The sequence below is a fragment of the Gossypium raimondii genome, chromosome 9 (genome assembly GCF_025698545.1).
Source record: "Gossypium raimondii isolate GPD5lz chromosome 9, ASM2569854v1, whole genome shotgun sequence".
Taxonomy (NCBI): Eukaryota; Viridiplantae; Streptophyta; class Magnoliopsida; order Malvales; family Malvaceae; genus Gossypium; species Gossypium raimondii.
In genome coordinates this window covers 34,571,035-34,581,728 of record NC_068573.1, presented here as the reverse complement: position 1 = coordinate 34,581,728, position 10,694 = coordinate 34,571,035, and the positions used below count along the sequence as shown (strand labels likewise).

The 10,694-nt window shown below is 29.5% G+C and overlaps 1 protein-coding gene across 1 annotated transcript; it reads left to right on the top strand.

Annotated features, from left to right (window-relative positions):
• The first annotated feature begins 394 nt into the window (after positions 1–394).
• LOC105799207 (alcohol-forming fatty acyl-CoA reductase) lies at positions 395–3,767 on the top strand. Its single transcript, XM_012629638.2, has 9 exons — positions 395–493; positions 830–1,032; positions 1,267–1,367; positions 1,526–1,706; positions 1,869–2,030; positions 2,380–2,461; positions 2,577–2,852; positions 2,958–3,085; positions 3,508–3,767. Exons 2-9 carry the CDS (start codon positions 974–976, stop codon positions 3,659–3,661), a joined length of 1,143 nt encoding a protein of 380 aa, XP_012485092.2. The 5' UTR covers positions 395–493; positions 830–973; the 3' UTR covers positions 3,662–3,767.
• The last annotated feature ends 6,927 nt before the right edge of the window (positions 3,768–10,694 follow it).

The following is a 10,694-nucleotide window of genomic DNA, read 5'->3' as shown; positions in this document are numbered from 1 at the left end:
TTTAAATTTCTCTTAAATTATATTTATATTTATTTATATTTTTAATTCAGCTTTAAAATTTTCCTTATATTATTGTCTTGATTAATATTTGTATGTAACTTATTCAATTAATTATATTAAAATATTACAATAATCACAAATGTAGTTACATTGAAACTAGTATATATATTCTCTCCATTGTAATATATTTTCTTAAATTTTATGGTTGCCAGACTCAGAAATGGAGTTGGATAACGCAGTCAAGTTCCTTCAAGGCAAGACCATATTAATCACAGGTGCAACTGGATTTTTAGCCAAGGGTACTACTCTTACTTTCTCTTTACAAAGCCAAATGTGATTTTATTGAAAACAAAATTGATAAATGATTTAATGTCTATCATGGTTATTAGTTTTTGTCGAGAAGATACTAAGACTTCAACCGAATGTGAATAAGCTTTATCTTCTTGTGAGGGCTTCAAATAACAAATCGGCCACACAACGGTTATATGATGAGGTATATAAAACATATACCTACTTTTACCTATTCAAACAACCAGGGGCGAAGTCAAAAAATTTCTTTAGGGGGCGAAATTAAATTGTAATTTTTACGATAGTAAAAATGTCATTTTTAAAATATTAAATCAAAATTTTATCATTTTTAGGGGGCAAAGTGTAAATTTACCTTTACTAATTTAAAATTTTAAAGATCCTAAATGAAAAATTTTCCCGGGGCCCTGATTTCGCCCCTACAACCGATGTTTGAAATATGTAAGATGCATAGTTTGACGTGGTTTTATATACCAAATATTCAATGAAAATAAAACTGACATGTATTAAAATTTGGATGTAGATCATAAGCACAGAATTGTTTAAGATTCTTCGCAATAATTGGGGTTCGAAATTTGATGCTTTGATATCAAGTAGGGTGAAAGCAGTAGCAGGTGATATTTCTTTTGAAAACTTGGGATTGAATGATTCAGAATTAAGAGAAGAGATGCGGAAGAAAATCCAAATTATAGTAAATGTAGCTGCCTCAACAGACTTCGGTGAAAGGTATTTTAGAACTATGTTGTAATTAAAGGAGCTAAGAAAAAGCCTATGACCATTCTCTCATATGTTTTTATGCTAAGTTTTATCTCATCTAATTTGGTTTAAATTTTAAACATGCATTTGGTTAATAGTTCTCAAATTTTTCTTTTAAATATTAGAGGGCGTTAAAGTTATGAATAAATTTACAATAAATGATGCTATTAATTTATCATCTTGATTTATTCTTTCATTTTGAAGGTATGATGATGCGCTAGGCATCAATACGTTTGGAGCTCTCAATGTTCTAAATTTTGGAAAGAAATGTGATGAAGTAAAATTGTTTCTCCACATTTCAACTGGTATGCTATATCCTTCTTAATGTATTTCAATAACTAAAATTTAATGATAAAAGGGAAATTCTTTTGCAAATTAGTAGCGTAACTCTTTTTAATATTAGTTAGATAAATTTATATATATTTGATTACTAATTTTATTAATTTCTTTGTTGTTGTTTTAGCTTATGTATGCGGTGAAGAGACGGGAATAATATTGGAGAAGGGTGAAAATTTGAAAAGAAGAAATGACATCAACATTTTTGAAGAAAAGAGACTTGCCGAGGAACAACTAAGCCAACTACAAAATCAGTGCATCCCAGATAAAGCAATAACATCGTCAATGAAGGAATTCGGCCTTGAAAGGTTTCGTTCTATTATATGAATGACAATATAAGTTAAACCTAAGATCACAAACTAAAAATGATAACATATTGCTTAAGTACAAAATCTAGAATAAAATAATGATACACTCAATCATAACGATTAAGAATAATGAATTACAAGTTTTTGTTTATTTTAATACAGGGCAAAAATGAATGGGTGGCCAAATACGTATGTATTTACAAAGGCAATGGGAGAGATGCTTTTAGAGAAGTTCAAAGGAGATTTGCCTCTTGTTATAATCCGCCCCACAATCATTGCAAGCACTTACAAACAACCTTTCCCTGGTTGGATTGAAGGTGTCAGGTACTAACACTATAATTCAATTTATTATTATATTTAAGTTGCTGGTTCAGTACTTCATGTTATAAGTGAATTTAACATATAAAAATTTTAAATAAAAATACTTTTATAGTAAATAATTTACTTTATAAGACAATAATTTTTCTTTATAATTTTCCAACTCAATTGTTATGGATTAATGGATGACATGAATTCGCTAAATATAACTCAAGTGATACAAATTAATTTAGGACATGAACTCGCCAAATATTTAAAGAATAATATATTATAGATTATTTAGCGTTGGTTTAAAGGTGTCACGTAAATGCACTAAATCGACAACTTACAAAAATTTATGGATGGTTTCTTACAGAACCATGGATGTTGTCCTCGTGAATTATGGAAAAGGGAAGCTAACATGTTTTCCTGGCAATCTTAACTCTGCTCTTGATGTGGTGAGAATTCTAGTTTCAATTTTCCGATAACGTCTTCCTTTAACTAGGCATAATTAATTAGAACTGGACATGAAAAACATGCTGATGAACTTCTATTTCTAATTTATATTTGTAGATACCAGTAGATATGGTGGTGAATGCCATGGTTGTGGCCATGGAAGTTCATTATGCACAGCATCAATATTCTTGTGAGACCATTTACCATGTTGGAACCTCATCCAAAAATCCTTTAAAATTATCAGATCTTCGAAATCTTGTGCATTATTATTTCACTAAAAACCCATGGATCGATACAAATGGGCAGAAAGTAGAAGTTGGTAAATTGATAGTGGTTAGCACAATTAATAGATTTTTCCTATACATGAAAATCAAATATGTGCTCCCACTGAAGGTATGTTCTTAGTTTTTACTTTTATCAAGTATTTTTGCATCAAATTATTCTCTTCCTCACTAGGCTTTTTAACTCTTTTTCCATGTTCTTATTCTTAAATTTTAGGTATTTTATTTGATCAACATACTTTGTTGTCAATGCTTCGAGAAAATTTATACAAATCTTAATCGTAGAGTCAAGTTTATACTTCGACTAGCAGAATTTTACAAGCCTTATTCATTCTTCACAGGGATGTAAGTTGTACTTTAACTAGAAAAGAAAAGGTGCAATCATTTTTTTGGTCTTCCAATTTTACAAGAACAAAATTATTTTAATCATTCATTTAATTATTTTTTTTAGTGTTTGAACTTGTATTTTTTGTCAAATCACCCCAAAATGGATGATAGAATTAATGTTTGTTAACTTTGTTGGCGTGACATATACGTGGATTGTCATGTGGATATCAGTTAATTTTTCCATCCATTTTGGAAATTATTTGACAAACAATGTAAGTTCAAGAATTAAAAAAGACGAAAATTTTAATAAAAAATTAAAATAATTTTTTTATGAAGTTGGAAAGTGAAATAAATCGGAGAAGCAACTAACTATTAACCAATTTTCATTTTTATGTATGCTATAAAATTAATTGTTTATTTGTTTTTTTCTCTCCAAACAGCTTCGATGACCGAAATTTAGAGAGATTGCAAAGGGTGGCTGAAGAGAGAGGCATTGATTTAGCTGAATTTAACTTTGATTCCAGGAGTATTGATTGGGAAGATTATATAATGAATAGTCATATTCCTGGCCTTCTTAATCAAGGGTTATTGTAATTTCATAAGTTTGTGGGACACAAGTGAATGTCATCATGGTCATATTCTATTACCTTTTGAAGAGTAGTTTTTGGTGAATAAACTTTGCTTCCTGTGTTTCAAGGAACAATAGTAAAATAAAATGTGATATGGGGTTACCAGATGCATGTACCAAACTATTATCATTTTATCTATTTAATCTTTAATAATCATGTTGACTGAGCCACAAGTAGAATGATAAAATATATCTATTATCCCTACTTAATAAATAACTTTTTAGATCCGTATTCATCATGAACTCCAAGATGTCTCGATTGCAAAGATTGTTTTATAAACAACATTAAAGTTAAATCCACCCAAATTTATTACTTTCTTCATTGTATGCATTCATATTTCAAATCATATCTATATATAAATACTGAAATGTCACAACTCGGGTTTTGTTTTTTTCTCAATTCGATCTTCCAATTGATTTTCAAATACAACTAAAAACAAAATAATGTAACAACAGTACTTAAAAGAGAGTAAAGCAAAGAGTAAATGACATAACAATTCAAATTCATCAATTCTACTCTACAAAGCTTAACCCAATAAATAACTTTATTCAACAATTATTCTGATCACCTATTGACTAAAACCCAATCTACCCTTACAACAATGATAATTACATCCCCAACAATTAACCCCAATTATTACAATTTGATAAGAAACAACGGATCAAGATCATGTTCAAGTTGTTCGACTCAAAAAAGAAAAATTTAGATCTGACCTGTAAAGAAGAAATAAAGAAAACGAAAACACTAAAAGAAGAAATTTAAAATTAAATAATAAGTAAAAATAATTAATAAATAAATGAAAATTAGAAAGAAAAAAAACAAAGTGGAAGATGGAGCGGTAAATCGATAAATATAATGGATAGATGAATAAGTGTTCAATTGAAACCTTTGAGTTATAAACTCCAACCAACTCAATTAATGATTTTAATCAACTCTCCAAGAAATAATTCTTAGCAAATTGAATGATGAAGAATGAATTTTCATGACTCTTTGAAGAAAGAAATCTTGTACAAAGAAACTAACTCCATAATTGAAAACTTTATTAATGAAAACAATTATGTATCTAATGAACAATGAAGAGGTTTTATATAGACTAATTAAGTACATCCAAATAAAAATCTAAATTACAATGAAACTCTAATTAATCTAAATAAGAAGTAGGTTTAAACAAAACTTTATTGTTTGACTAAGAAACAACTTAAAATACTTAAACTAACTCCTAAACAACATAAAATACTTAAACAATATCCAAAACTCGGAATGAATAAATAAATAAATAATAAAATAATAATAAATAATAAATAAAATATTGAGCTCTTATATAATAAAAATTAAGCCTAAAAATTAAATCCAATATGATTTAAACTCGAATTAAAAGCCTGAGACTCATAATTTTCATAATAAATATCCCATCTAGAAATTCTGCTCGCACAGTCTTCACTAAAATGGTCATAACTTGAGCTCCCAAACTCGAAATCGAGTGATTCAAAGTGCATTGCGAAGATAAGAGATAGATTTTCAAACTCTATGAAGTCATCTTAGTCCAAAAATGTCTGGATCCCATCTAAAAAGTCGTCGCAAATCGACTAATTTTTCAAACTTGAAAATTTGTAGATTTGGTGAATGGAATTTAATAAATTTCATCCCATCCGTGCATGTATCACAGTCACTCACCCAAAAACCTCGTTTACAATCAAAGTTTACTCTCCAATAAAATTTCTTTAAGAGTGTTGAACAAAATAGCAAGAAATCTCAACACAACAATCAAAGGAGACACTCTAAAATCACCTCCTAATGTGCGAAGCAAGTAGCCTATTTATAGGCTGATATAAGAACTAGTAGCAATATTTTGATAAGTTTAAAACTCTTAATTAAAATTTAAATTCATCTCTTAAATGATCTCCAATAATTATCTCATAAATTCATTCATATCTAAGCAAATTCAAATAAGCTTAGCCTCCACATAATATAAGCCAAAGGATAAAGATATGTTTGCATTCAATCAACCTGTCTTCTCTTCTTCCATTCGAAATTAAATTTACCAGCCAAGAGAAAGATAATTGCAGCTTCAATCCAAGAACCATTTGCTGATAGAAAACTAACCAAGCTGAACCAATTCAAAAATGCCAACAAACTTACTGCAATTTAATTGTCCCAACATGTTGTCCCAAGTATTGTTCTAACTTGTTGTCCCAACTGATGTTCGAACAAGGAATGAAACATGTTGTCTGAATTTACTGTCCAAAGAGATGTTCGAACAGAGAGTGTAACATGAATGTATTGGACATTTAAAGTCTCAAAATATATATATATATATCAATGTTGAATTCAAGACTCGAGAAAACACCAAATCTTCATATTTAGTAAAACAATAAGAGAACATTTTTTATGTAAAATAAGAAGATAATTTATCTTATGCCACCTCTAATCAACTTATGATTAGCAACAACGATAATCAGATAGCTCCCTACCACACCCCTAAATAACTTGTACGTGAATTCTCAACTTTGAAAAGAAATAAATAAGGTGAATATATATCTCAACATTGAAAAGAAAGGCTCACGACCAAGTTTACTAAACTCAAATATCCATTCTTTACAATTTTTTGTTAAGCCAAGTATTATTAGGCTTTGAATATGCTAAAGTTTAAAAGAAATATAAAATCATAAAAATTAATTACAAATTCAATTTTACATATCTCATATAATTGAATCTCTAAATAAAAAAAATGTCCAAGTAACATAAAATTCTATCTAAACTATCCTAATCAACCATAATTAAGGAGTTTTTTTTACAATATATTTTTAATAACTAAATATAAAACACCTCTAAGTAATAAAAATGTATCACCCCTTACCCAAACCGTCAATGATTCTAGATAAGTGATGTTACATTCGATGCTTGGTGGCATCACCAGTTTCTCAATTCTGAACTATGAACCTTATCATACAAGTAATCACAACCTAGTAAACAGTTTTGAACTTTGAACATCTAATTCAAAACATTGACTAAGTAGATATTGATACCTCCTAGCTATGTATCGATGCCTAAATAGTGATGTTGATACCATTGCTTAAGGTATCGATACAATACCCTTATCAAAAGTCATGTTAGGTACTGCTTTGGAGGGTTCAATACCCTCCTTGCATGTATTAGTACCTAAGCATTGTGGTATCGATACCACATTGCTAGGTATTGATACCAAAGCCCTCTAGAATCCTAAAATAGGTATTGACTTGTACGTATTGGTACCTTTGTTCTGAGTACCGATACCTAGTTGTAGGGCAGCCCAAAAAACAACCTCAAAATTGTTACGATTTTTGCCCCCTACCCCTTAGTTTAGTAATTGTATCATATTTGATAAATTATTAAAATGGTCAAACTAATTATTCATGGAAATAAACAAATGTTATTCATTATCTCTATATTAGATTTTCCTTAATGATTTTTGTGTACAAAGCAAAATGAATAAGAAAATATTGGCTCCTTGATTACGTAAGGTTTAACTAATATTAAGTTGCATTATACGAACGAATTGTCCATAATTTGTAAAGCTATATTCAACAAATAATGCAAATAATAAGGGACTATGATGTCGTATGTAAGACCAACTGAGGAGATAGTTTGTCTTGGATTTCAAAGATAGATTGACTCCTACAAATGGATAGATGTGATTGTCTAGACTAACAATATACAAGACCCAAGTTGAATTTATCCTAGATGCGTTTATGGATTTATTCACTTGTGACCTTCATGGTGTAACTTAACTAAATCCTGAATAAGTGAATGACCATGTATGTATAAATCGTTCTTTAAAATATTGAATACATGTGTTCTTATGGTAGTAGGCTAAAAGTTGGTATGTTGTGTAACAGCCCGATTTTTAGTGGTGTTAGAAAAGGTGATTTCGGATCCCCAATATTTTTGTAAATTGAGTCCGTAAATAACATTTACGAAGTTAGTATGATATAATATTAAAGTTTGGCCCTTTATTTTTGTCTATTAATTGCTTAATTAAGGTATAGGGGCTAAGTTGTAAAATTTTATTGCTATAAGTTTTTAGTTGGCCAATAGCTTAGGGACTTAAATTGCAATTAGCCAAGGGTCCAAAATGATAATTAAACCATTTTATAATATATGTCAATGGATATTGAAGGAATATTCCACTTAAATTTGTTAATGGTGGTTTTTGTTATTTAAGTAAAGTTAATTAAACTAACTTAATTAAAACTTAATTATGCTATATATACTAAAGTTAGTGGAAAAACTTAAGCATCCTATTCATCTTATTCCTTTTGTCATCCCAAATAAGAAAAAACCTTTTTAAAGCATCAAGCTTTTGGGTATAATTTGGTTAATGAAATTAAGTCTTTTTTGTAATTTTATGTTTTTAAGGTCATGGAAGCTTGATTTAGATAGCCCATATACCAATCAGTAAAACTATTAAAGTTTTTGAAAGTTGTCATTGTTGATTTCTTGAAGAAATTGGTGTTAAATTGATAGATTTTAAGGTTAGATGTGAAAAGGACTATATTGTAATATTTAATTGTTAGTTTTGTACAAAAGGACTAAAGTGAATAAATTGTGAAATTGATGTGAAATTTCATTAATAATAGATAGTAAGGAGTCCTTAATGGATGTGATTGCGATCAATTTTCAAACCGAAGCTCAAAATTGAAAGATATAATTATTTCAATTTTAGGGACAAAATTAAATAAAATGTAAAATTTTAGAGGCATTTGAAAAATGAAATTTAATAGGTTCATATATATCATGGCATAATATGAAAATGTTTGATATTGATGATTTGTCTAAAATAATTGAATAAATCAAGATTTGGGTCAAATCGAAGATAATCGAGGAAAAACCAAAATTGTAGATTAGTCCTTGGAGGTTCAACTTGTTTATTGTTTTATCTAGGTAATTTCATATGATATAAATGTGTTTAAGTTATGCAATTGATCTGTGTATGTATGTGAGATTGTGGGTTGATTTGTGGTAATTTGGTTGGAAAGGTAAGAATTAGACTAAATTATAAAATGATGGTATAAGTGAAAATAAGGCTCGTGTGAGCTTAGTAAAGGTTAGGATATGATTATCATGTCAATAAGTTTTTGTGTGTGCTTTTATGGGATTGATTATAGATGTTACTGAGATCCAGCATTTGTTGCAGACTCGAAGATACATGTGACACAGGTTTAGCCTAAACTGGTAACCTGATGTCGTTTTAAAGGTTTAGCATGGACGGGTAACCTGACTTGTATATTTTCAGCTTCGACAAGAAATCAAATGTGTCGTTATAAAGGTTTAGCATAGGCTGATAACCTACATTATAAAGGTTTAGCATAGGCTGATAACCTAACACAAATATATATTTAGCTCGGACGATCAACTGGTGGGGTGTAGTTACCTATGTATCTGAGTTCGTTTACTAGAGTTCATTGGGATAAGTGGTTACTATAAAATGAAAATTGAAATGAAATTATATGAGTTTGATGTTCAAATGGATAAATGTTGAATTGAGCATTAACATGGTATTGAAATTGTGACTTTAAAATAAATTGGATTGACATATGGTTGAGATATCATATGGTTTGATTACATGTTAAACTCACCTTGTTGATGTTGTGTTTTGCCATGTCTAGCCAACTATGACAAATTTTAGTAGCATATTGATTTTAAGCTAAGGTAAGTCTTATTTAATGTCTATGAACTTACTAAGCATTCTATATGCTTACCCCACTTGTTTTTTCCTTTTCCTTATAGATCACCACCTTACAGAACGTGTCAACTTGGATCGTTCTAAAGCTCACACTATCCTATCACTGAATCGGTAGTTATTTGTTCATTTTGAGTCTTGGGTTGTAACATGTATATATATAAGGTGGCTTGAAGTTATTTTGATGTATGTAAGTGTTTTGGTAACTTGTGATGATTTATATCTATATGTTTGGCTAAGGAATGGTATAAATTGAGGAAGATTTGATAGCTTGTTGATAGGTATAAGATTAAATGCATTTGAACAAGGGTAACTTGAAATATGTTTGCAAAATGTGGCCAAATCTTAATAAGTAATGTTATGTTTAATGCTTATAAGCTTTAGATGTGTATATATGTACATAAGGGCTTGAAATGAGAATGAATTGCTATGTTTTAATGATTTTTAGTATAGTTAAACATTGGTAAATGAATGACTTGGTTGGTGATTGATTCATAGCATGAAATGTTAAGGTTTGATTGATGTTTAGGAGAATAATGGTTTGATAAAGTGTTGAATATAGATGTTGAGCTTGCTTGTTACGTTTTAGTAAGATTTTGATTCTAATGAATTGGATACTGATGAACATTGTGGTTGGTTTGTTTGGAAACTTGAAATGGATACCAAATTACTCAAATTTTACCAAAAACAAAGTCTTCGTCCCGACGACCATATTTCCTCACGTCATGTGGCCTAATGTAATGACGTGACAAACTAAAGTTTTAAAGCTTTGCAATTTGGTCCTATTTCGTGCTCTGGTTGATAAGAGCTTTTCTAAGCTCGATTAAGACTCGAATTTAATTACTATACATAAATTGCATGTGTTTGACATTGGATTGTAGGTGCAAAGGATTATTTATTGTATATTTGACTGTAGTTGCTCGGACAATGAGTGTATCATTTTGTAACTCAGACCCGGCAATCAGGTCGGGCGAAGGGTGTTACATGTTGGGTACATGACTTATGCATGATATAACTTCACTCACAATAGTAGAATCATACCTCGGTAAAATAGTAAATGATATATTCTCATTGACATTGTATGTATTATGAAAATGGAATCTGGCCAAAAGTCATTTGTTTGGGATAAATGATTTCATCATCGTTAATTTGATTAATAATAAATTTCATTAAAATGAAAGATACAATGGTGACCATAAGATAAAATCAATCCAATTATGTAAATGAATTTACCTTAAAGGAATCATGGATATCCTATGAACCTCAACAATCACTCTAA